The sequence below is a fragment of the Bombina bombina genome, chromosome 4 (assembly GCF_027579735.1).
Source record: "Bombina bombina isolate aBomBom1 chromosome 4, aBomBom1.pri, whole genome shotgun sequence".
Classification (NCBI taxonomy): Eukaryota; Metazoa; Chordata; class Amphibia; order Anura; family Bombinatoridae; genus Bombina; species Bombina bombina.
In genome coordinates this window covers 635,944,194-635,971,486 of record NC_069502.1, presented here as the reverse complement: position 1 = coordinate 635,971,486, position 27,293 = coordinate 635,944,194, and the positions used below count along the sequence as shown (strand labels likewise).

The following is a 27,293-nucleotide window of genomic DNA, read 5'->3' as shown; positions in this document are numbered from 1 at the left end:
GCGCTCCTGGTGTTAAATGTTGTTTTCCATTCATGGCCCTCCTTGATTCTAACAAGATTGTACGCTCCTCTCAAATCAAGTTTAGAAAAGATCGTAGCTCCCTTGAGGCGGTCAAAGAGTTCCGTAATGAGCGGAATAGGGTAAGCATTCTTAATGGTAAGACGATTAAGACCCTTATAATCGATGCATGGTCTTAACTCGCCACCCTTTTTCTTCACAAAGAAGAAGCCAGCCCCTGCAGGAGAGCAGGATTTGCGGATGTTCCCCTGCGACAGAGCATCGGCAACACACTCCTTTATAGCACAATTCTCCGCAACAGACAGAAGGTAAAACCGGCCCGAGGAGGAATGGCTCCGGGTTGCAGGTCAACAAGAACCAAGGTGACTATGAAGTTGTCCACCCAGGAAAGGACAATCGTGACGAAAGGTTTCTCCTTTCCGGGGACAAGGATAAACCACCCAAGGTCTGTCTCCATCTCCTGGCCGTGTAGGACAAGACTTTAAAAGGTGACCCTGTAACCCACAGTAGAGGCAGAGCCCCTCCCTCCTCCTAAAAGGTCCTCTCCGCCGCGGAGAGACGCGTGAATTCCAACTACATTGGCTCAGCAGTAACCTGGTGACTCGGGACCAGGAGGCATAATAGGAGTGGGTGGCATGGGTGGGAACAGGAAGCTTCAAGCAAACGCTCCTTGAAAGAGGGCCTCTCTCTGAGTTTGATGTCAATTAGGACCAAAAAAGACACCAATACCTCGAGATCCTCTGGTAAATCTCTGGCAGCAATTTCGTCTTTAATCGCATCAGAGAGCCCATGAAAGAAGGCGGCAACAAGTGCTTTATTGTTCCAACCTACCTCTGCGGCAAGCGTACAGAACTCAATTGCATACTGAGCAACAGATCTTGTACCTTGCTTTATAGACATGAGTCGTTTAGCAGCAGAGGAGGAGCGACCCGGAACATCAAATACCCTTCGAAAGGAGGCCACAAATTCAGGGTAATTTGAAACCACAGGTTTATTAGTCTCTCACAAGGGATTAGCCCAAGCAAGAGCTGTGTCAGAGAAGAGAAATCCCACCTTAGCTCTGTCAAAGGGAAACGCCTGAGGCAACATTTCAAAATAAATGCCCATCTGGTTCAAAAACCCTCTGCACTGATTAGGATTGCCTCCATATCACTGATGTAGAGGTGCAGAACCAGACATGCTTCTGGTAGGACTAGGTGCAGCAGCGGAAACAGGAGCAGCCATAACTTGTGGGATACTCTGATCCAAATGTGCAGTGCGAGTCAGAAGCGTTTGCAGGGCTAGTGCAAATTAATCCAAGCGGTGATCCTGTTCATCCATCCTGGAAATGATGGTTGGTAAACGTGGATTATTAGCACCGTCAGGATTCATGGCCTTAGTCAGGGTACCAGGCATCAAACAGACGAGCAGTGCAAAAATAATCACACCTTTATTAATAACAAAAAATATTAAAAACTCCACAAGCCAAATGACAAGCCAGGAGTCAAACGAGCCGAGTCAGGAGCCAAAGCGAGTAGTCGGACGAGCCGGGATCAGGAACAAGCCAGGGATCAGGAACCAGAAGGGACGTCAGACAAGCCAGGTAATACACAGGAACTGGAATACAGGAACTAGCAAACAAGTCTGAGAAAATGCAAGGGCAAAAGCATACTGAACAAAGGCCCTTTAAATAATAAGTGTGACATCATAATCCTGGGACTGCAATCTGTCTCACACTGATGATGTTCACCAGTTTGAGCATAGGAGGGCGCCCAGATGAGAGAGCAGCGTTCCACACTCTGCCTCAGATTCAGTGAAAGAGGTAAGTAAAATGGCAGCCAGCAGCAAATAGCAAACAAAGCAGGGTGAAACTCTGACACCGACTCAGAAAGTTCACCCTCTGAAGCTACAGAGGGTTAACTCATCCTCGGATAGCTGGGACATAGTAGCTAAACCCGACAAATATTTAGATGACTCTAGGTCAGGATAACTATGTTTAACTATCTCTTACATTTGCTAGAGGGAGGTAAGGCACTCAGGGCCGCAGACACAGCCGATGGTAACTGTGCAGTAAAGTCTGCAGGAAAAAAGCCCCCTCTAGATGGAGGATTAGTTGAGCCCCGGGAAACTTCATGTGGAGCGGGTAGCGTAGAAAGGGTAGTAATCTCTATTTAAGCCTTTGGCTGGGGTGTCTGCCTCCTCCTGGTGGCCAGGTGTTGTATTTGCCAAAAGTAAGGAATTAAGTTGTGGACTCTCCCTGCCTTATGGAAAGAAAAAAACCTTTGTCTTAGAATTTAGCATTCATTTTCCATGACATGTCATTTTTGCGGAAGCGGTAAGACATATGCAGATACTGAACTTACCTTTGTGCCTTTATTCCGTTGTTGCTGGTTGTGAGCTACCATTTTTGCCACATACCTTACCTTGTATATTTAGTATCCAGTTTACTTATTCAGCAATAACCTTGGAGTCTTTTCTCATATGTTTTTTGATATTACCTACATTTTTAGTGCTTATACCAATTAAGCCTTAAGTTATTTTGTTCGCTCATTATTCAGCAGACATTCTCATTATTATCTGAACTTAATTATATTATATCTCTGAGTCTCTTTGCTAAGGCTATCCTATTGCTTAATAGTTGCATGTATCCTTTTGTAACTATTAAGCTAAACTACTTGCTGGCTATTTATTTCTACAGCCTTTTTACATATAAATTGCTGAATAAAGATCCAGCTACAGAAGCTTAATATTATATACACGTAATCATTAAGTATATTCTATACAACTTACTTTTGAACAGAAGTTAGAGTTATTGCACGTGAGTATATTATTGAACTTTTTGTCTTTATTCTGACATCTACAAGCAACACACAAACAGATTGCTACAGTGTTTCAAATTCCTTATTGTTGCTTTGAGTTTAATTTTGTGTGTGGAGTTGGGTTTGATGTACAGCGATCAATGCGCTTTCTGAAAGCTCCTTTGTATGCATTGACAGTTGGCGCAGGTATATACTTATTTTCTTGCATTTCTAATTTTTACTAAGGGATACTTTGAGGGTGTATTTCCTTATTGTTTAATTGGTTAAACCTGGTGCTCCTGATTTCCTACCTGTTCAACTCCCCCTAGGGTTTCTCTGAGACCGTCAATATATATATATATATATATATTATATATACATACATACATATATATACACACATCAATACATTGTTGTCCAGTGCTGTCCTCCCATTGCTCTGCCGCTACATGCCCAGGGCACATGCATGTGTGTAATAGCCCTCTAAATGGTTGCCTGGTATTCCAGATGTGTGGAGTGGTGGGCCTGTCAAGAGTATGCAGTGGGGGCATGTTGAGTCATGGCCCGGCTGTTGAAAAACCAGGATCTAAAGGGTCTGTTAAAGTAGTACTATCTTCTAGAGGAATATTAGTGCGTTTAGCAAGAGTGGAAATGGCCCATCAACTCTGGGAACTGTTTCCCATAACGCCAAGTTAGCAGGTAAAGGATTTTGTTTTTTAAACCTTGTAGAAAGGTTAAAAGAGACACCTGGTTTAGACGATTCTCTCACAGAGATTGACAACAGTTTTATATACTGAATGTAAACGATTACAGGTTTTATCATCAGAAGCTTTAGATTCATCAATCCCAAAAGTGACAAAGACTTTCTTTAAAAGAGAAAGAATATGCTCTATTTTAAATTAAAAGGAGGAATTATCAGGTTCTTCGTCCAATGATTGAGCCTCACTGTTAGAGGAAATCTCATCATTCGAAGCTACGTCAGTATTTTATAGGTCAACACTTTTTAATAGTTTAAGGTAATGTGTGAACTGACATTTTTCATTTATTCGAATGTGGTAGCACAGCCAAGGCCTCCGAAATGGTAGCAGCAATAAACTGTTTCATTGCTGGGGGGTACACCATCTGCATCTATGTGTTAAGAGGAGACAGTAGGTGTGTTAGTACACATAGAAACCTAATAAGATTGATCACAAAAATGAGCTGAAGAAGCTACTTGTTGTTTTACAATAAGGATACGTAGCTTTGGTAGAAAGTTGTTCAGGAGATTCCGTTCCTATGGCACATTTAGGGACAGGTCGGTGCAGCTCTATCATGGCAAAAAGAGAAAAATCATTAAATGCAATAATCACTATTATCACCCCCTTTAACACAAGCTGTTTGAGGAAAGCAACAAATTCCCTCTATATATAGCGTTGGAAGGATGTTTAAGTGCTAAGCAATACAGCCTAGGATAGCACTACTAGTCAAGTGTGCGCGATCATCAGTTACCTTCTTACCAGAAAAATTACGTCCGCAAATCCAAGAAAAAAAAAGGGACTTTACAGGAGCATTTCTGAAAAAACGTGAACACGCGCAATCCTAAAACCCCGAATGCGAAAATGTGGTTCTGCGGAAAATGCCATGTGCGAATTCTACGGTGAGGTAACAAATAATAAATGTGGACAAAGTAATCTGATAACAGCAAAAACGCAAATGCACTTTAGCACTATCTCAAACAAACCTGAACGCGTGTTTCAGTGAAAAAAAAACAAATTATGCTTACCAGATAATTTAATTTCCTTCTGTATAAGGAGAGTCCACGGCATCATTCTTTACTGTTGGGAAATACTGAACCTGGCCACCAGAAGGAGGCAAAGACACCCCAGCCAAAGGCTTAAATACCTTTCCCACTTCCCCCATCCCCCAGTCATTCTGCCGAAGGAACAGTAGGAGAAAAATCAGGATATAAATGGTGACAGAATAAAAACAAAATTTAGAGGGCCGCCCATCGGAGAACACGGGTGGGGGCCATGGACTCTCCATATACAGAAGGAAATTAAATTATCTGGTAAGAATAATGTATGTTTTCCTTCTTAATATAAGGAGAGTCCACGGCATCATTCCTTACTGTTAGAAAACTTATACCCAAGCTCTAGAAGACACTGAATGATAACAGGAGGGACAAAAAGAGAGGCGGACCCTAATCTGAGGGCACCACAGCCTGCAAAACCTCTACCTAAAGCTGCATCAGCCGAAGCAAAAACATCAAACTTGTAAAATTTAGAAAAAGTATGTCTGTAAGGAGGACCAGGTAGCCGCCTTACAAATCTGATCCATAGAGGCCTCGTTCTTAAAGGCCCAAGAGGAAGCCAATGCTCTAGTAGAATGAGCCGTAATCCTCCGAGGAGGTTTATGTCTCGCTGTCTCATAAGCAAAGCGGATAACACTCCTTAACCAAAAAGATAAGGAAGTCGAAGAGACGTTCTGTCCCTTACGCTTCGCGGAATAGACAACAAACAAAAACAAATTATGTCTAAAATCCTTAGTAGCCTGAAGGTAGAACTTCAAGGTGCGAACCACGTCCAGATTATGAAGCAAACGTTCCTTTGCAGAAGAAGGATTTGGACACAAGGAAGGTACCACAATCTCTTGATTGATGTAGCGGTCAGACACGATCTTAGGAAGAAAACCTAACTTAGTACGTAGGACAGTCTTATCCAAAAAGAAACACCAGATAAGGAGGCTCACATTGCAAGGCGGCAATCTCAGATACTCTGCGCGCATCAGTAATAGCCAGTAGAAAAAACCCTTCCAGGACAACAATTTAATGTTAACTTCATGCATAGGCTCAAACTGAGCCCTTTGCAAAACCTTAAGAACAAGATTTAGACTCCAAGGAGGAGCCTTATAGCTAAACACAGGTCTGTTTAGATGCGACAAGTAACCGGCTTACGAGCTTGAATGAGAGTATCAATCACTCTCTCAGAAAAACCTCTCTTGGCTAGGACTAAGCGTTCAATCTCCACGCAGTCAGCCACAGAGAATCTAGATTTTGATGAACAAAGGGACCTTGTTCCAGCAGATCTCTGCAACAAGGTAACTTCTACGGAGGAGATGACATCCTCACCAGATCCAGATCACTGATGCCTGCTCCTGCTTGATGCGGGCCACTACACGAGGAAGGAAGAAGTGGCAACGGTGGGAAAAGGGAAATTAGACAACCTCCAAGGCACTGCTAATGCATCTATAAGATCCGCCTGAGGTCCCTGGACCTCGACCCATATCTGGGTAGCTTGGTATTGAGATGAGACGCCATGAGATCTAGCTCTGGCGTCCCCCACTTGTTGCATATCTCCACAAACACTTTGAGATGGAGAGACCATTCCCCTGGATGAAAGGATTGTCTTCTGAGAAAATCCACTTCCCAGAAGTCCACACCCGGAATGTGGATCGCTGAAGGCGAACAGCTGTGGGCCTCCGCCCACTCTAGAATTTGAGATACCTCCCTCATTGCTAGGGAGCTTGTCATTCCCCCCCGATGGTTAATGTAAGCCACCAAGGTTATATTGTCTGATTGGAATCTGATAAACCAGGACAAACACCGAAGAGGCTAAGCCTTCAGAGCAATGAAGATTGCTCGAAGTTCCAGAATGTTGATCAGGAGGGAGCTTTCCTCCTAAGACCACAAGCCCTGTGCCCTCTTGGCACCCCAAACAGCTCCCCATCCTGATAGACTTGAGTCCGTAGTCACAATCTCCCTGGATGGTCTTAAGAAGGATGTCCCTCGGGACAGATGATCTGGACAGAGCCACCAAGAAAGCAATTTTCTCGACCGGTTGTCTACAGAGATCTGTTAAGACAGATCCGAATGATCGCCGTTTCACTGCCTCAGCATGAACAGTTGCAGCGGTCTGAGAAGGAACCTGGCAAAGGGAATGATGTCCATGCTGGACACCTTAAGACCAATTACCTCCATACACTGAGCCACAGAGGGCCTTAAGGAGGTCAGGAGGGCAAGACATGCAGAAGCAAGCTTGCAATGTCTCTGGTCTGTTAGAAATATCCTCATGGATATGGAGTCTATTATAGTACTCAGGAATTCTACCATGGTGCTTGGAATAAGAGAACTCTTTTCTAGATTTATCTTCCATCCATGAGATCGAAGAAAAGAGAGAAGAAATACCGAATGGTCCTCCGCCAGACGAAAAGATGGTGCTTGTACCAGAATATTGTCCATATAGGGAGCTACTGCTATACCCCGGGTTCTGGCAATGGCTAGAGGAGCCCCTAGAACCTTTGTAAAAATTCTTGGAGCAGTAGCTAGACCAAACGGAAGAGCAATGAACTGGAAGTGCTGGTCCAGGAACGCAAACCTTAGAAACTGGAAGTGATCCTTGTGGACTGGAACGTGAAAGTAAGCATACTTCAGATCTATAGTGGTCATGAACTGTCCTTCCTGAACTAAGGGAAGGATGGACCTTATCTTCTCCATCTTGAACGGTGGGACGTTTAGAAATTTGTTTAAGCATTTTAGGACCAGAAACGGGCGAAAAGTCCCCTCCTTCTTTGGGACCATGAAAAGGTTTGAATAGCATTCCAAACCTCTTTCTGTGATAGGTACCGGGACAATGACCCCTAAGGAGGACAGATCCACGCACCCCAGAAAGGCGTTCCTCGTTTCTGGTCTGGAAGACAGGCTTGAGAGAAGAAATCTGCCCTTGGGTGGATGAGACTTGAAACCTATCTTGTATCCCTAAGCAATGACCTCCAGGACCTACGGACCCTGCACGTTCCTGAACCAAGCTTCTGAAAAGAGCGACAGTCTGCCCCCTTCACGATCCAGCACCGGATTGGGAGCCGCACCTTCATGCCGATTTAGTCTCGGCAGGCTTCTTGCTCTGCTTGGATTTATTCCAGGACTGAGCCGGCTTCCAAGTACGCTTGGTTTGCTCAGGCTTAGCGGAGGGCTGCTGTTGTTGAGATTTATCAGAACAAAAGGAACTAAAATTAGACCTTTGTCCCTTAGACTTGTTCTTTTTATCTTGCAGTAGGAAGGCATGTGCATGTTTGCATCACAGATAAAAGAATAAGCAATTCTCAATGCTTTAATTCTTTCCTGGATAACGTCCAGGGGACCCTCCACCTCAATCAATTCCGATGAGTTGTACTAGTAGGTAGCTGCTCCAGCAACCGTGGCAACGGCCGCTGTCAGTTGAAACAAGTATCCCGTATGTTGAAACATCTTTCTTAGAAGAGTTTCCATCTTCTTATCCATCAAGCTATCATCAAGCGGAAAAGTAGTATGTTTGGCAAGCATTGAGATAGTGCCATCCACCTTAGGGACAGAACCCCACAGCTCCAATTGAGAGTCCAGGACCTGGAATCATTTTTTAAAAAAAGACAAAGGGGAAAAGGAAGATCCAATTCTGTCCCATTCGTTCTTAATAATATTCGTCATCTTTACAGGCACAGGAAAAGTTAACGGCACTACCCTGTCCTAGTAAACTCTGTCTAATTTAGGAATCAAAGGTTCATCAGGCAGCTTGGCCTCTGGAACCTCTAATGTAGACAGGACTTCCTTTAGAAGAAAACTTAAGATTTCAATCTTAAATCTAAAGGCTGGTTCCTCCACAGCAGGAGGCTTAGAGGCAGCAGACTCCGTCCCAGAAAGTTCACCCTCTGAAGCCTCAGAGTGCGCCTCATCCTCGGATAACTGCATCAAAGCAGAGAAATCCAATAAATTACATGATGACCCCTGGGCAGGAGAGCTATGCTTAACCTTCTGCTTGCGCTTAGCAGGGTGAGGTAAAGCAATGAGGGCCTCAGACACCGCCATTTTTAACTACACTGTAAAATCAGATTGTAAAAGGCCCACTCCAGATGGAGTATCAAGCATGCTATGGGAAGCTGCGTGTGTAGAAGGAGATGACTGTTGGGTATGCCCCTCACGGGACGGCAAGTCCTCAGGGGTGGATGGCTCAGTGGTACTAAAGGGGTTAACCTTCTTTGACCTAATAACATTGTCAAAGCATGTGGAACGTAGTTAAGGGGGCGGCCATACCAAGGCCTCCTCACAATATAAACAGGTATTGCTATTTGGAATAGAGGGAGTACCCTCTAGTATCTCATAATCCTCCATAGCTTAAGCTAATGACAGTAGGACACAGAAATTAAATGATCTTTATTTCTCAAAAACGGCACCTTTATACTCCCAATGGTTGGGGCACTCACCACCTCCTAGACCCAGACAATACAGAGGAATAGTGTCTTCTACGACAGCCAGCTCGGTCAGGAAAGAGGAAATGAAAGTGAGACCACTCCCGGTAACATGGTGCGCAAGGCAGGACCGCCCCTGCTATGAGAAAAAGCACGCCAAGCTACAAGCTGCTCAGCACTCAAAGGAAAGTAAAAACCTGTGCGTTCCAGCCCTATAACAAACAGCCTATGAGCCCAATAAAATCATACATAAAGCAGCATAAAATCAAAGCATCACATTTGATTAAACCCCACTGTTCAATAATCTCCCTCAGGAGCAGTGTTCCCTCTAAGGCCACATTTCTTGAACAGCTCAGCATTAAAACAGTTAATTAGTGAACCACACCCTGCAATTAGCAAACACTACACAATGAGAACCGCAAGGTATGGTTCCCTTATTAACTGTTTCACTGCTGGGCTGCTCACACAATGTGGTCTTAGAGGGAACACTGCTCAGGAGATATTAACCCATGATTCCATTAAGATAAAAGGAGTCACACTGTGACCCTGTCTTCTAACGTTTTGAACATATGTAAAAATTGAAACGATCTTACCAGAATCCATGCTGTGGAACAGAAAAACAGCCTCTCAAGTTTGACAGTCTTGTAGCATCGCTCCTGAAATGGACTTGAGTGAGAAAGACAAGCAGGCAGTGAAACTCGTCAACACTGATTGCTTAGGAGCTGTTAGCAGGCAGTCTGGATTGGTTCGCAGAAACACTCTCCCTGCATCTCCAGACTCTAACTTTTGTCAATGCTCTCACTGAGAGGCTGACAAGACTACTTAAAACTCCAGTCCCATATCGAAGGACAGATACCCCTCCTAAGGAAATCTTCTGACACTTCTCTGCCATCCTCCTGTGACGAAAGGCAATGAATGGCTGGGAGTTGGGGGGGAAGTGGGAGAGGTATTTAAGCCTTTGGCGTGGGTGTCTGTCTCCTCCTGGCGGCCAGGTTCAGTATTTCCCAACACTAAGGAATGATGCCGTAGACTCTCCTTATATTAAGAAGTAAATTACCAATATTTAAGGCTCAGTATGAAAAAAACTGCGAACTCAAATACTACAAAAATGAGCTAACGACAGTAACCAATATGCGTAATGCAAAGTGCAAACACAACAAGCAAATAAAGCAACAAATGTGAAGCGTGAAAACTGGAATGCAAGAATAATATGGTGCACAAACAAAGCAAGAGGACTTGTAGTAAGAACCTCTACAAGGGCCATATACACACACACATATATAGTTAAACTTTTGACAATTTCCTAAAAACTGCCCATAAACTTAGCTGTAAGTGTCTACACATAAAAAATGCAAAACATGCTTACCCATAGGCACTCATTCATGTAGTAGCAGACAGGCTAAACCAGTACTGAAACATATCAGCAGAGGTAAAGGTATAGGAGTATAAATGTCAATCTGTAAAGAGAGGCAGAAGACAAGTCCCTGCGATCGAATTGACAGAGAGCTTATGAAGGATTTCCCATGAGGCAAAAACATTGTAACATGAGGCAGTACTACATTTACATCCCTTTGACAAGCACTGTACTCTGAGGGGAACCGGGCTTCAATATGCTTTGAAATGCCTTTCACTGAAGAAATCAAGCACATCAACATGCTTCGACTACCTCCAATGGAGGCAAAGTAAAAACTAAGGTATGAATAAGGTGGGATGGATTTTATTGGCTTTTGAAGTTTGGGAAAACATGGTAGGAATGTATATCCCATACGTAACAGGTCGTGGACTCTCGCCACCTATGTAAAAGAAATTACTAAGTATCATGGAAAGTGGGAGGGATTTAAAGCTCTAGTATGTTGGGGTAGGCTTGGTCACCCCTCAGAAATTAGATTAAAAACATCTGAAGAAATGCAATATAAAATTTCTCCCTTTTATCTGGCATTAAACAATGAACAGGACTCAGACTCACAATCTATTCATTGACTTTAAAAACATCATTTATGTAAGAACTTACCTGATAAATAGAGTCTATGAGCTAGTGACGTATGGGATATATAATCCTACCAGGAGGGGCAAAGTTTCCGAAACCTCAAAATGTCTAAACTGAATTGTGGGTGTGGTGAGGGGTGTATTTATAATGAATAGCCAAGTAGTGGGGTGATAGAAAAAGGAGTAAAATGCATCAACAAAAGGAACTGGAAATATAATTGTGCTTTATACAATAAAACATAACCACCATAAAAAGGGTGGGTCTCATGGACTCTTGCCAATATGAAAGAAATTAATTTATCAGGTAAATGCTTACATAAATTATGTTTTCTTTCATGGAATTGGCAAGAGTCCATGAGCTAGTGATGTATGGGATAGTAATACCCAAGATGTGGTACTCCACAGAAGAGTCACTAGAGAGAGCGGGATAAAAATAAAAACAGCCATTTTCTGCTGAAAATAAATCCACATCCAAAAAAATAAGTTTAAAGAAAAAACTTAAAACATAATCAAACTGAAACAGCTGCATGAAGAACTTTTCTACCAAAAACTGCTTCCGAAGAGGCAAATACATAAAAACGGCAGAATTTAGTAAATGTATGCAAAGAAGACCAAGTTGCTGCTTTGCAAATCTGATCAACTGAAGCTTCATTCTTTAAAGCCCACAAAGTGGAAACTGATCTAGTAGAATGAGCTGTGATTCTCTGAGGCGGGGCCTGACCCGACACCAAATAAGCCTGATGAATCAAAAGCTTTAACCAGGATGTCAAGGAAATGGCAGAAGTTTTCTGACCTTTCCTAGGACCAGAAAAGACAACAAATAGACTAGAAGTCTTCCTGAAATCTTTAGTAGCTTCAACATAATATTTCAAAGCTCTTACAACATCTAGAGAATGTAAGGATCTCTCCAAAGAATTCTTAGAATTAGGACACAAAGAGGGAACAACAATTTCCCTATTAATGTTGTTAGAATTCACAACTGTAGGTACAAATTTAAATGAAGTCTGCAAAACTGCCTTATCCTGATGGAAAATCAGAAAAGGAGACTCGCAAGAAAGAGCAGATCATTCGGAAACTCTTCTAGCAGAAGAGATAGCCAAAAGGAACAACACTTTGCAAGAAAGTAGTTTAATATCCAAAGAATGCATAGGCTCAAAAGGAGGAGCCTGTAAAGCCTACAAAACCAAATTAAGACTCCAAGGAGGAGAGATTGATGTAATAACAGGCTTGATACGGACCAAAGCCTGCACAAAACAGTGAATATCAGGAAGCTTAGCAATCTTTCTGTGAAATAAAACAGAAAGAGCAGAGATTTGTCCCTTCAAGGAACTTGCAGACAAACCTTTAACCAAACCATCCTGAAGAAACTGTAAAATTCTAGGAATTCTAAAAGAATGCCAGGAGAATTTATTAGAAGAACACCATGAAATATAAGTCTTCCAAACTCAATAATAAATCTTCCTAGAAACAGATTTACGAGCCTGTAACATAGTATCAATCACTGAGTCAGAGAAACCTCTATGACTAGGCACTAAGCGTTCAATTTCCATACCTTCAAATTTAACAATTTGAGATCCTGATGGAAAAACGGCCCTTGAGACAGAAGGTCTGATCTTAAAGGAAGTGGCCAATCACCTCTTGAGATTTCCAAACCCCTTGTGCTGTCAGAGAACCCCAGACCGCTCCCGAACCTTAAAGACTTGCATCTGTTGAGATTACAGTCCAGATTGGACGAACAAAAGAAGCCCCTTGAACTATATGATGGTGATCTAACCAAAAAAGTCAGAGAGAGTCGAATATTGGGATTTAAGGATATTAATTGTGATATCCTTGTATAATCCCTGTACCATTGATTCAGCATACAAAGTTGAAGAGGTCTCATATGAAAACGAGCAAAGGGGATCGTGACCGAGGCTGCAGTCATGAGACCTAAAACTTGCATGCACATAGCTACTGAAGGGAATGATAGAGACTGAAGGTTTCGACAAGCTGAAACCAATTTTATTCGTCTCTTGTCTGTTAGAGACAGAGTCATGGATACTGAATCTATCTGGAAACGTAAAAAGGTAAAGCCTTGTCTGAGGAATAAAGGAACTTTTTGGTAAAAAAGGTTGATCCACAAACCATGTCCTTGAAGAAACAACACTAGTTGATTCGTGTGAGATTCAGCAAAATGTAAAGACTAAGCTAATACCAAGATATCGTCCAAATAAGGAAACACCTGTTCTGATTACAGAGAGTAGGGCACCGAGAACCTTTAAAAAAATTCTTGGAGCTGTCGCTAGGCCAAATGGAAGAGCAACAAATTGGTAATGCTTGTCTAGAAATGAGAATCTCAGAAACCGATAGTGGTCTGGATGAATCGGAATATGACTATATGCATCCTGCAAGTCTATCGTGGACATATAATGACCTTGCTGAACAAAAGGCAGAATAGTCCTTATAGTCAGCATTTTGAAAGTTGGCACTCTTACATAACAATTCAACATTTTCAGATCCAGAACTGGCCTGAATAAATTTTCTTTCTTTGGGACAATGAATAGATTTGAATAAAACCCCAGACCCTGTTCCTGAAACGGAACTGGTATGAAACACACTTCAGAAAAGCCTGAGCCTTCAGTGGATTTGCAGGAACGTGTTAAAGAAAAAATCTTCTCACAGGTGGTTTTACTCTGAAACCTATTCGGTACCCTTGAGAGACAATACTCTGAATCCATTGATTTTGGACAGAATCTGCCCAAATGTTTTGGAAAAATTTTAATCTGCCCCGCACCAGCTGAGCTGGAATGAGGGCCGCACCTTCATGTGGACTTGAGTGCTGGCTTTGGTTTCTTTAAATGCTTGGATTTATTCCAACTTGAAGGTTTCCAATTGGAACCAGATTCTTTGGGGGAAGGATTGGCTTTCTGTTCCTTATTCTGTCGAAAAGAACGAAAACAATTAGAAGCTTTATATTTAAAAAAAAAATAAGTCCAGAAAAATGCCACTCTGTATAAATAAAGTCCAAACTTTATTCAGGATCCAAATCCAGTATAGTTAAAAACATATGGAGGTACATCAGGGTAGGGGGAGAGACAAAATCAGTCTTACATGTTTCGGCAAGGTATAGCCGTAATCATAGACATAGATTCATACAGGTGTCACCCTTATTTACAAAGGTAAAATGTTCCCCATTGGTTAAAATAAAACACACCCTTCCCCTTCCCTCCCTTGCAAGAGAACAAAAGTTTTTAACCCTTAACACTGCATAGGAATTAAACAGACATAAATGACACAAAAGAGAATACAAAAATGTATTAACATAGAATAAATAAATATATACATTAAAGTGGGTCTGTGAATGTGGAAGACAGATTAACATAACATATTAACAACAGGGCAACTGGTAATATTTAGATACTATGAGATCATTTAAAAAGAAACAACTCAATAACTGCTGGGCTGTATTAATTAACATTTTAAACCATGCTGCAGATTAGAGTTACTAGATATACTCATATTAGTACCGTACCAAAATATATTTAGCTACTGAATAGAAAATATATTAAAATATATTAATAATGCCACCCTATCAGTCACTGCACCTAAGATAAGAACTTTTAAGCTTTAGATTTACCCTTAGATCTTTTATCCCAAGATAAAAAAAACTCCCTCCCCCCCCCCCCAGTGACAGTTGAAATAATTGAATCCAACTGAGAACCAAATAAATTGTTACCTTGGAAAGAGATAGTAATCTAGACTTAGATACCATGTCAGCATTCCAAGATTTGAGCCACAAAGCTCTTCTAGCTAAAATAGCTAAAGACATAGATTTAACATCAATATTGATGATATAAAAAATAGCATCACAGATAAAATGATTAGCATGTTGAAGCAAGCGAACAATGCTAGACAAATCAGGATCTGTATCCTGTTGCACTAAGCTTTGCAACCAAAAGGTTGATGCAGCAGTAACATCAGCCATGGATATAGCAGGTCTAAGAATGTAGCCAGAAAATAAATAAGCTTTCCTTAGATAAGATTCAAGTTTCCTATCTAAAGGGTCCTTAAAAGAAGTACTATCTTCCATAGGAATAGTAGTACGTTTGGCAAGAGTAGAAATAGCCCCATCAACCTTCGGATATTTTCCCAAAACTCCAACCTAACTGCTGGCAAAGGATGCAACTTTTTAAACCTAGGAGGAGGAATAAAAGAAGTACCATGCCTATTCCATTCCTTTGAAATCATATCAGAAATAGCATCAGGAACTGGAAAAACCTCTGGAGTAACCACCGGAGGTTTATAAACAGAATTTAAACATTTACTAGTTTTAGTATTAAGAGCACTAGTTTTCCTCAATATCCAAAGTAATCAACACCTCTTTTAACAAGGAACAAATATACTCTATTTTAAATAAATAAGTAGATTTATCAGTGTCAATATCTGAGGTAGGATCTTCTGAACCAGAAAGAACCTCATCAGAGGAGGATAATTCAGTATGTTGTTGGTCATTTGAAATTTCATCAACTTTATGAGGGTTTTAAAAGACCTTTAACATTAGAAGGCGGAATAGCAGACAAAGCCTTCTGAATCGCATCAGCAATAAAATCTTTTATATTCACAAGGATATCATGTACATTAGATGTTGAAGGAACAACAGGCATTGTACTACTACTGATGAATACATTCTCTGCATGTAAAAGCTGATCATGACAACTGTTACATACTACAGCTGGAGATATAATCTCCGCTAACTTACAACAGATACACTTAGCTTTGGTAGAATTGTTATCAGGCAGCAGGGTTCCAACAGTGGTTTCTGAGGCAGGATCAGATTGAGACATCTTGCAAATGTAAGAGAAAAAAACAACATATAAAGCAAAATTATCTATTTCCTTATATTGCAGTTTCAGGAATGGGAAAAAAATGCAAACAGCATAACCCTCTGAGCATAAAAAGAGGCAAGAGGCATATAGGAAGTGGGGTTAAAATAATTAAATTATTTGGCGCCAAGTATGACGCGCCACGCAAAAACAGAATTTATGTTTACCTGATAAATTACTTTCTCCAACGGTGTGTCCGGTCCACGGTGTCATCCTTACTTGTGGGATATTCTCCTCCCCAACAGGAAATGGCAAAGAGCCCAGCAAAGCTGGTCACATGATCCCTCCTAGGCTCCGCCTACCCCAGTCATTCGACCGACGTAAAGGAGGAATATTTGCATAGGAGAAATCATATGATACCGTGGTGACTGTAGTTAAAGAAAATAAATTATCAGACCTGATTAAAAAACCAGGGCGGGCCGTGGACCGGACACACCGTTGGAGAAAGTAATTTATCAGGTAAACATAAATTCTGTTTTCTCCAACATAGGTGTGTCCGGTCCACGGTGTCATCCTTACTTGTGGGAACCAATACCAAAGCTTTAGGACACGGATGAAGGGAGGGAGCAAATCAGGTCACCTAAATGGAAGGCACCACGGCTTGCAAAACCTTTCTCCCAAAAATAGCCTCAGAAGAAGCAAAAGTATCAAATTTGTAAAATTTCGTAAAAGTGTGCAGTGAAGACCAAGTCGCTGCTTTACATATCTGATCAACAGAAGCCTCGTTCTTGAAGGCCCATGTGGAAGCCACAGCCCTAGTGGAATGAGCTGTGATTCTTTCAGGAGGCTGCCGTCCGGCAGTCTCGTAAGCCAATCTGATGATGCTTTTAATCCAAAAAGAGAGAGAGGTAGAAGTTGCTTTTTGACCTCTCCTTTTACCAGAATAAACAACAAACAAAGAAGATGTTTGTCTAAAATCCTTTGTAGCATCTAAATAGAATTTTAGAGCACGAACTACATCCAAATTGTGCAACAAACGTTCCTTCTTTGAAACTGGATTCGGACACAAAGAAGGCACGACTATCTCCTGGTTAATGTTTTTGTTAGAAACAACTTTCGGAAGAAAACCAGGTTTAGTACGTAAAACCACCTTATCTGCATGGAACACCAGATAAGGAGGAGAACACTGCAGAGCAGATAATTCTGAAACTCTTCTAGCAGAAGAAATTGCAACCAAAAACAAAACTTTCCAAGATAATAACTTAATATCAACGGAATGTAAGGGTTCAAACGGAACCCCCTGAAGAACTGAAAGAACTAAATTGAGACTCCAAGGAGGAGTCAAAGGTTTGTAAACAGGCTTGATTCTAACCAGAGCCTGAACAAAGGCTTGAACATCTGGCACAGCTGCCAGCTTTTTGTGAAGTAACACAGACAAGGCAGAAATCTGTCCCTTCAAAGAACTTGCAGATAATCCTTTCTCCAAACCTTCTTGAAGAAAGGATAGAATCTTAGGAATTTTTACCTTGTCCCAAGGGAATCCTTTAGATTCACACCAACAGATATATTTTTTCCATATTTTGTGGTAGATTTTTCTAGTTACAGGCTTTCTGGCCTGAACAAGAGTATCAATGACAGAATCTGAGAACCCTCGCTTTGATAAGATCAAGCGTTCAATCTCCAAGCAGTCAGTTGGAGTGAGACCAGATTCGGATGTTCGAACGGACCTTGAACAAGAAGGTCTCGTCTCAAAGGTAGCTTCCATGGTGGAGCCGATGACATATTCACCAGGTCTGCATACCAAGTCCTGCGTGGCCACGCAGGAGCTATCAAGATCACCGATGCCCTCTCCTGATTGATCCTGGCTACCAGCCTGGGGATGAGGGGAAACGGCGGGAATACATAAGCTAGTTTGAAGGTCCAAGGTGCTACTAGTGCATCTACTAGAGTCGCCTTGGGATCCCTGGATCTGGACCCGTAGCAAGGAACCTTGAAGTTCTGACGAGAGGCCATCAGATCCATGTCTGGAATGCCCCACAATTGAGTAATTTGGGCAAAGATCTCCGGATGGAGTTCCCACTCCCCCGGATGAAATGTCTGACGACTCAGAAAATCCGCTTCCCAATTTTCCACTCCTGGGATGTGGATTGCAGACAAGTGGCAGGAGTGAGTCTCCGCCCATTGAATGATTTTGGTCACTTCTTCCATCGCCAGGGAACTCCTTGTTCCCCCCTGATGGTTGATGTACGCAACAGTCGTCATGTTGTCTGATTGAAACCGTATGAACTTGGCCTTTGCTAGCTGAGGCCAAGCCTTGAGAGCATTGAATATCGCTCTCAGTTCCAGAATATTTATCTGGAGAAGAGATTCTTCCCGAGACCAAAGACCCTGAGCTTTCAGGGGTCCCCAGACCGCGCCCCAGCCCACCAGACTGGCGGTCGTGACAATGACCCACTCTGGTCTGCGGAAGCTCATCCCCTGTGACAGGTTGTCCAGGGACAGCCACCAACGGAGTGAATCTCTGGTCCTCTGATCTACTTGTATCGTCGGAGACAAGTCTGTATAGTCCCCATTCCACTGACTGAGCATGCACAGTTGTAATGGTCTTAGATGAATTCGCGCAAAAGGAACTATGTCCATTGCCGCTACCATCAAACCTATTACTTCCATGCACTGCGCTATGGAAGGAAGAGGAACAGAATGAAGTATTTGACAAGAGTTTAGAAGTTTTGATTTTCTGGCCTCTGTCAGAAAAATCCTCATTTCTAAGGAGTTTATTATTGTTCCCAAGAAGGGAACCCTTGTTGACGGAGATAGCGAACTTTTTTCTACGTTCACTTTCCACCCGTGAGATCTGAGAAAGGCCAGGACAATGTCTGTGTGAGCCTTTGCTTGTGGAAGGGACGACGCTTGAATCAGAATGTCGTCCAAGTAAGGTACTACTGCAATGCCCCTTGGTCTTAGCACCGCTAGAAGGGACCCTAGTACCTTTGTGAAAATTCTTGGAGCAGTGGCTAATCCGAACGGAAGTGCCACAAACTGGTAATGCTTGTCCAGGAATGCGAACCTTAGGAACCGATGATGTTCCTTGTGGATAGGAATATGTAGATACGCATCCTTTAAATCCACCGTGGTCATGAATTGACCTTCCTGGATGGAAGGAAGAATTGTTCGAATGGTTTCCATTTTGAACGATGGAACCTTGAGAAACTTGTTTAGGATCTTGAGATCTAAGATTGGTCTGAATGTTCCCTCTTTTTTGGGAACTACGAACAGATTGGAGTAGAACCCCATCCCTTGTTCTCCTAATGGAACAGGATGAATCACTCCCATTTTTAACAGGTCTTCTACACAATGTAAGAATGCCTGTTTTTTTTATGTGGTCTGAAGACAATTGAGACCTGTGGAACCTCCCCCTTGGGGGAAGCCCCTTGAATTCCAGAAGATAACCTTGGGAGACTATTTCTAGTGCCCAAGGATCCAGAACATCTCTTGCCCAAGCCTGAGCGAAGAGAGAGAGTCTGCCCCCCACCAGATCCGGTCCCGGATCGGGGGCCAACATCTCATGCTGTCTTGGTAGCAGTGGCAGGTTTCTTGGCCTGCTTTCCTTTGTTCCAGCCTTGCATTGGCCTCCAGGCTGGCTTGGCTTGAGAAGTATTACCCTCTTGCTTAGAGGACGTAGCACTTGGGGCTGGTCCGTTTCTGCGAAAGGGACGAAAATTAGGTTTATTTTTGGCTTTGAAAGACCTATCCTGAGGAAGGGCGTGGCCCTTGCCCCCAGTGATATCAGAGATAATCTCTTTCAAGTCAGGGCCAAACAGCGTTTTCCCCTTGAAAGGAATGTTAAGCAATTTGTTCTTGGAAGACGCATCCGCTGACCAAGATTTTAGCCAAAGCGCTCTGCGCGCCACAATAGCAAAACCAGAATTTTTCGCCGCTAACCTAGCCAATTGCAAAGTGGCGTCTAGGGTGAAAGAATTAGCCAATTTGAGAGCATGAATTCTGTCCATAATCTCCTCATAAGAAGAAGAATTATTATTGAGCGCCTTTTCTAGTTCATCGAACCAGAAACACGCTGCTGTAGTGACAGGAACAATGCATGAAATTGGTTGTAGAAGGTAACCTTGCTGAACAAACATCTTTTTAAGCAAACCCTCTAATTTTTTATCCATAGGATCTTTGAAAGCACAACTATCTTCTATGGGTATAGTGGTGCGTTTGTTTAGAGTAGAAACCGCCCCCTCGACCTTGGGGACTGTCTGCCATAAGTCCTTTATGGGGTCGACCATAGGAAACAAATTTCTTAAATATGGGGGGAGGGACGAAAGGTATACCGGGCCTATCCCATTCTTTATTTACAATGTCCGCCACCCGCTTGGGTATAGGAAAAGCTTCGGGGGGCCCCGGGACCTCTAGGAACTTGTCCATTTTACATAATTTCTCTGGAATGACCAAATTCTCACAATCATCCAGAGTAGATAACACCTCCTTAAGCAGAGCGCGGAGATGTTCCAATTTAAATTTAAATGTAATCACATCAGGTTCAGCTTGTTGAGAAATTTTCCCTGAATCTGAAATTTCTCCCTCAGACAAAACCTCCCTGGCCCCCTCAGACTGGTGTAGGGGCACTTCAGAACCAATATCATCAGCGTCCTCATGCTCTTCAGTATTTTCTAAAACAGAGCAGTCGCGCTTTCGCTGATAAGTGGGCATTTTGGCTAAAATGTTTTTGATAGAATTATCCATTACAGCCGTTAATTGTTGCATAGTAAGGAGTATTGGCGCACTAGATGTACTAGGGGCCTCCTGTGTGGGCAAGACTGGTGTAGACGAAGGAGGGGATGATGCAGTACCATGCTTACTCCCCTCACTTGAGGAATCATCTTGGGCATCATTTTCTCTAAATTTTGTGTCACATAAATCACATCTATTTAAATGAGAAGGAACCTTGGCTTCCCCACATACAGAACACAGTCTATCTGGTAGTTCAGACATGTTAAACAGGCATAAACTTGATAACAAAGTACAAAAAACGTTCTAAAATAAAACCGTTACTGTCACTTTAAATTTTAAACTGAACACACTTTATTACTGCATATGCGAAAAAGTATGAAGGAATTGTTCAAAATTCACCAAAATTTCACCACAGTGTCTTAAAGCCTTAAAAGTATTGCACACCAAATTTGGAAGCTTTAACCCTTAAAATAACGGAACCGGAGCCGTTTTTATATTTAACCCCTTTACAGTCCCTGGTATCTGCTTTGCTGAGACCCAACCAAGCCCAAAGGGGAATACGATACCAAATAACGCCTTCAGAAAGTCTTTTCTATGTATCAGAGCTCCTCACACATGCATCTGCATGTCATGCTTCCCAAAAACAAGTGCGCAATAGAGGCGCGAAAATGAGACTCTGCCTATGATTAGGGAAAGCCCCTAGAGAATAAGGTGTCCAATACAGTGCCTGCCGGTTATTTTACATAGTTCCCAAGATTAAAATAATTCCTCAAGGCTATGGAGTATAAAATATGCTTATATATAAATCGTTTTAGCCCAGAAAATGTCTACAGTCTTAAAAGCCCTTGTGAAGCCCTTTTTTTTCTCTTCATGTAATAAAAATGGCTTACCGGATCCCATAGGGAAAATGACAGCTTCCAGCATTACATCGTCTTGTTAGAAATGTGTCATACCTCAAGCAGCAAAAGTCTGCTCCCTGTTTCCCCCAACTGAAGTTAATTCCTCTCAACAGTCCTGTGTGGAAACAGCCATCGATTTTAGTAACAGTTGCTAAAATCATTTTCCTCTTACAAACAGAAATCTTCATCTCTTTTCTGTTTCAGAGTAAATAGTACATACCAGCACTATTTTAAAATAACAAACTCTTGATTGAATAATAAAAACTACAGTTAAACACTAAAAAACTCTAAGCCATCTCCGTGGAGATGTTGCCTGTACAACGGCAAAGAGAATGACTGGGGTAGGCGGAGCCTAGGAGGGATCATGTGACCAGCTTTGCTGGGTTCTTTGCCATTTCCTGTTGGGGAGGAGAATATCCCACAAGTAAGGATGACACCGTGGACCGGACACACCTATGTTGGAGAAATGAATTTTTTTGGCGCTAACAACATCCGGAAATGACGCAACTCGCGTCATGGCAGACGCAACCTTGTGCAAGGAAACCCGGCGTCAACTAAGACACCGGAAATTACGAATTGCGTCACCGACGCAATAAATATCAACATTTTGCAACCTCGCGAGCCTAATTTTGCCCGTGAAAATTAATGAAAAAGCAGTCAATTTGAAGAAAAGACTATACCCCAGGTAAGAAAAATTAACTTCCTAAATATGTTTCCCAATTTTGAAACTGATAGTCTGCAAAAGGAAATATACATAAACCTGACCCATGGCAAATATAAGTAAAATACATATATTTAAAACTTTATATTAATACATAAAGTGCCAAACCATGAGAGTATCTTAAGTAATGAAAACATACTTACCGAAAGACACCCATCCACATATAGCAGATAGCCAAACCAGTACTGAAACAGTATCAGTAGAGGTAATGGAATATGAGAGTATATTGTCGATCTGAAAAGGGAGGTAGGAGATGAATCTCTACGACTGATAACAGAGAACCTTTGAAAAGATTTCCCATGAGGAAAACCATAGAATCAATAGGTGATACTCTCTTCACATCCCTCTGACAAACACTGTGCTCTGAGAGGCGCATATCAGCGAAGAAAATCAAGCACAAATTTACTTCACCACCTCAATAGGAGGCAAAGTTTGTAAAACTGAATTGTGGGTGTGGTGAGGGGTGTAATTTATAGGCATTTTGAGGTTTGGGAAACTTTGCCCCTCCTGGTAGGATTGTATATCCCATAAGTCACTAACTCATGGACTCTTGCCAATTACATGAAAGAAATGGAAAATAATAGCCTCAACACATGAAGATTAACAACTTTCAAAATCTGTTTAGGGGCTGGCCTTACCCATTCAATTGTGAACATGGTATATCAAGAACAACCATTATCATCTTTCTTCACCTGAACAAAATAGCTTTACTCTAGAACAAAGCTATTCCCCAGCCACCCTAACTCAATGGGCTCGATTTATCAAGCCGTTCGCTCCATACGACTGCAGGTTCCCACAAGAGAACTTGCAGTCAGTATTTATCAAGCAACGGTCATAACCTCTTCTCCACCTCTTAGGTGGAGAATTTAAATTTCCCCAGTCTCATCCGACCGCAGAGATTGACAGCTCCTGCCCGCGCATGATTGGCTGTGCGCGGGCAGGGGGCGGTGTTGCACAAGAGTGCACACTGGGCTATTATAGGTAGTAAGGGTATTATTCAGTAAAAGAAGGAAAATCTTAAGTGTTCTGGGAAATTTCAACTACTGCAAGAAGTCACAAGACTTTATAAGCCACCAGCCTTGAACATAACTGCACAAGAGAGAAATTATTTTCACCTTGCATAACACAGATCATTAATATAGTTTCCCTTTGAGCCTACCATGAATTAATATTTTTCTAGACATCTATAAAATAATAGAGCATTACTCAGTATTTAAGTGTTATTTATATATATAAAAAATACACAAAGCCTTTAAACAGGGAGAAACAACTGCAATTAAATCCAGGTTGTAATTTCGCAATACTTTAATTATTAAAAGCAGTATAAAGAGCAACATGTGGTGGGAAAAAAATATCAAGATATCATATAAAACAAATTGTTTTCATAATTAGTGCCTTTATGCAATTTGTTCTCTCAGATTACATCCATACCTGTATTAGTACCATGCATTACCTTTTTTTATGTCTATGAACATTGTGTTTTTTTTTTTTACTGTTGAAGCTAAATTTCTTATGTGCTTAAAAAGAAAATGCATAGTATTGTCTATTTATAATGTCGCACTGTTTCTGTACCTGTGTGGGAAGTGGTCTAGGTGGAACAGCTGGAGGATGTGCAACTGCTACAGCTTGTTGCTGTCCTGTTTAAGAAAGTCAAAATGTCAATTTTCAGACAACAAAATACAGTGTTGAAAAAAAGTTAATTTTTTACTACAATTTTGGAAATGGTGTAGCAAAAGAGAGTTTGAAACTATAAAATGAAAGAATAAATAAATGTTGAAACAAATTAAAATGGTAATATGAAATGCATTTTATATGAAAAGGAACTAAATTGCAATAATCCAGATTTTTTTTTTAAAGTTACCTTTAGCTGAATAGAGAAAGTGATGGTTAATTTTACAGCCAGTTTATTACAGGTCAATATATATGCTTTACATCCAATCTCACCTGTTGTGGCTGAAAATGTTCTGTTCATATCTAAGGATGAGGAACGTGAATGTGAGGCATGAGGTCTGGGGGGAGGAGGTGGAGGTGCAGTATTGTCTGGAGAAGTACCTGAATGAGACCTGAAAATTAAGAAACATCAGACATTTAAGTGCAATTGACAAAAATATACACTGTGCTGCATATGAATTACCAACTTTAGATCAAATAAAATGTGCTAGTTATTTTCTCAACTCTTTGTTAAAGCAATAAACACATTATGACAGACCATATGACAAGGATCATTGACATTTGTAGTAAAACACAAACAAAAACAAAACACCTAAGCCACAATCTTACTTTGGAAAAAAAAATATATAAAAAAATAAAACACATAATTTATGTTAGAACTTACCTGATAAATTAATTTCTTTTATAGTGGCAAGAGTCCATGAGCTAGTGACGTATGGGATATACATTCCTACCTGGAGGGGGCAAAGTTTCCCAAACCTCAAAATACCTATAAATACACCTCCCACCTCACTCATACTTCAGTTTAACATATAGCCAAGAAGTGAGGTGTAAAAAAGAAGTAAAAAGCATACAAAAAAAAAGAGGAACTGGAAAAAATAATGTGCTTTATACAAAAAAAATCAAAACCACAAAAAATAGGGTGGGTCTCATGGACTCTTGCCACTATGAAAGAAAACATAATTTATGCTTACCTGATAAATTTATTTCTCTTGTGGTGTATCCAGTCCACGGATCATCCATTACTTGTGGGATATTCTCCTTCCCAACAGGAAGTTGCAAGAGGATCACCCACAGCAGAGCTGCTATATAGCTCCTCCCCTAACTGCCATATCCAGTCATTCGACCGAAACAAGCCGAGAAAGGAGAAACCATAGGGTGCAGTGGTGACTGTAGTTTAAATTAAAATTTAGACCTGCCTTAAAAGGACAGGGCGGGCCGTGGACTGGATACACCACAAGAGAAATAAATTTATCAGGTAAGCATAAATTATGTTTTCTCTTGTAAGGTGTATCCAGTCCACGGATCATCCATTACTTGTGGGATACCAATACCAAAGCTAAAGTACACGGATGAAGGGAGGGACAAGGCAGGCTTAAATGGAAGGAACCACTGCCTGTAAAACTTTTCTCCCAAAAATAGCCTCTGAAGAAGCAAAAGCATCAAATTTGTAAAATTTTGAAAAGGTATGAAGCGAAGACCAAGTCGCCGCCTTGCAAATCTCTTCAACAGAAGCCTCATTTTTAAAGGCCCAGGTGGAAGCCACAGCTCTAGTAGAATGAGCTGTAATCCTTTCAGGGGGCTGCTGTCCAGCAGTCTCATAGGCTAAGCGTATTACGCTCCGAAGCCAAAAAGAAAGAGGTTGCCGAAGCTTTTTGACCTCTCCTCTGTCCAGAGTAAACAACAAACAGTGTAGATGTTTGGCGAAAATCTTTAGTAGCTTGTAAGTAAAACTTCAAAGCACGGACCACGTCCAGATTATGTAAAAGACGTTCCTTCTTTGAAGAAGGATTAGGACACAATGATGGAACATTGTTAGAAACTACCTTAGGTAAAAACCCAGGTTTTGTACGCAGAACTACTTTATCTGAATGGAAAATCAGATAAGGAGAATCACATTGTAAGGCAGATATCTCAGACTCTCCAAGCCGAGGAAATAGCCATCAAAAACAGAACTTTCCAAGACAAAAGTTTAATATCAATGGAATGAAGGGGTTCAAACGGAACCCCTTGAAGAACTTTAAGAACCAAGTTTAAGCTCCATGGGGGAGCAACAGGTTTAAACACAGGCTTGATTCTAACCAAAGCCTGACAAAAAGCTTGAACGTCTGGAACTTCAGCCAGACGCTTGTGCAAAAGAATAGACAGAGCAGAATTCTGCCCCTTTAAAGAACTAGCTGATAATCCTTTTTCCAAAGCCTCTTGGAGAAAGGACAATATCCTAGGAATCCTAACCTTACTCCATGAGTAATTCTTGGATTCACACCAATAAAGGTATTTACGCTATATCTTATGGTAGATTTTCCTGGTGAGAGGCTTTCGTGCCTGTATTAGGGTATCAATGACTGACTCGGAGAAGCCACGCTTTGATAAAATCAAGCGTTCAATCTCCATGCAGTCAGTCTCAGAGAAATTAGATTCGGATAATTGAAAGAACCTTGTAGTAGAAGGTCTTGTCTCAGAGGCAGGGTCCATGATGGAAAGGATGACATGTCCACTAGGTCTGCATACCAGGTCCTGCGTGGCCACGCAGGCGCTATCAAGATCACCGATGCTCTCTCCTGTTTGATTTTGGCAATCAGTCGAGGGAGCAGAGGAAACGGTGGAAATACATAAGCCAGGTTGAAGAACCAAGGCGCTGCTAGAGCATCTATCAGTGCCGCTTCTGGGTCCCTGGACCTGGATCCGTAACAAGGAAGTTTGACGTTCTGGCGAGACGCCATGAGATCCATTTCTGGTTTGCCCCAACGATGAACCAAATGAGCAAACACCTCCGGATGGAGTTCCCACTCCCCCGGATGAAAAGTCTGACGACTTAGAAAATCCGCCTCCCAGTTCTCTACACCTGGGATATGGATTGCTGATAGGTGGCAAGAGTGAGTCTCTGCCTAGCGAATTATCTTGGAGACTTCCAGCATCGCTAGGGAACTCCTGGTTCCCCCTTGATGGTTGATGTAAGCCACAGTCGTGATGTTGTCCGACTGAAATCTGATGAACCTCAGGGTTGCTAACTGAGGCCAAGCTAGAAGAGCATTGAATATTGCTCTTAACTCCAGAATATTTATTGGGAGGAGTTTCTCCTCCTGAGTCCACGATCCCTGAGCCTTCAGGGAATTCCAGACTGCACCCCAACCTAGAAGGCTGGCATCTGTTACAATTGTCCAATCTGGCCTGCGAAAGGTCATACCTTTGGACAGATGGACCCGAGATAGCCACCAGAGAAGAGAATCTCTGGTCTCTTGATCCAGATTTAGCAGAGGGGACAAATCTGTGTAATCCCCATTCCACTGACTGAGCATGCATAGTTGCAGCGGTCTGAGATGTAGGCGCGCAAATGGCACTATGTCCATCGCCGCTACCATTAAGCCGATTACTTCCATACACTGAGCCACCGAAGGGCGCGGAATAGAATGAAGAACACGGCAAGATTTTAGAAGCTTTGATAACCTGGACTCTGTCAGGTAAATCTTCATTTCTACAGAATCTATCA

The 27,293-nt window shown here is 41.8% G+C and overlaps 1 protein-coding gene across 1 annotated transcript in view; it reads right to left on the bottom strand.

Moving 5' to 3' along the window:
- REPS1 (RALBP1 associated Eps domain containing 1) overlaps positions 1-27,293 on the bottom strand; it is a 704,997-nt gene that overhangs the window by 130,978 nt on the left and 546,726 nt on the right. Inside the window, 2 exon segments of the mRNA XM_053710662.1 lie at positions 23,705-23,769; positions 24,077-24,195. Of these exon segments, the coding sequence (XP_053566637.1) occupies positions 23,705-23,769; positions 24,077-24,195 (184 nt within the window).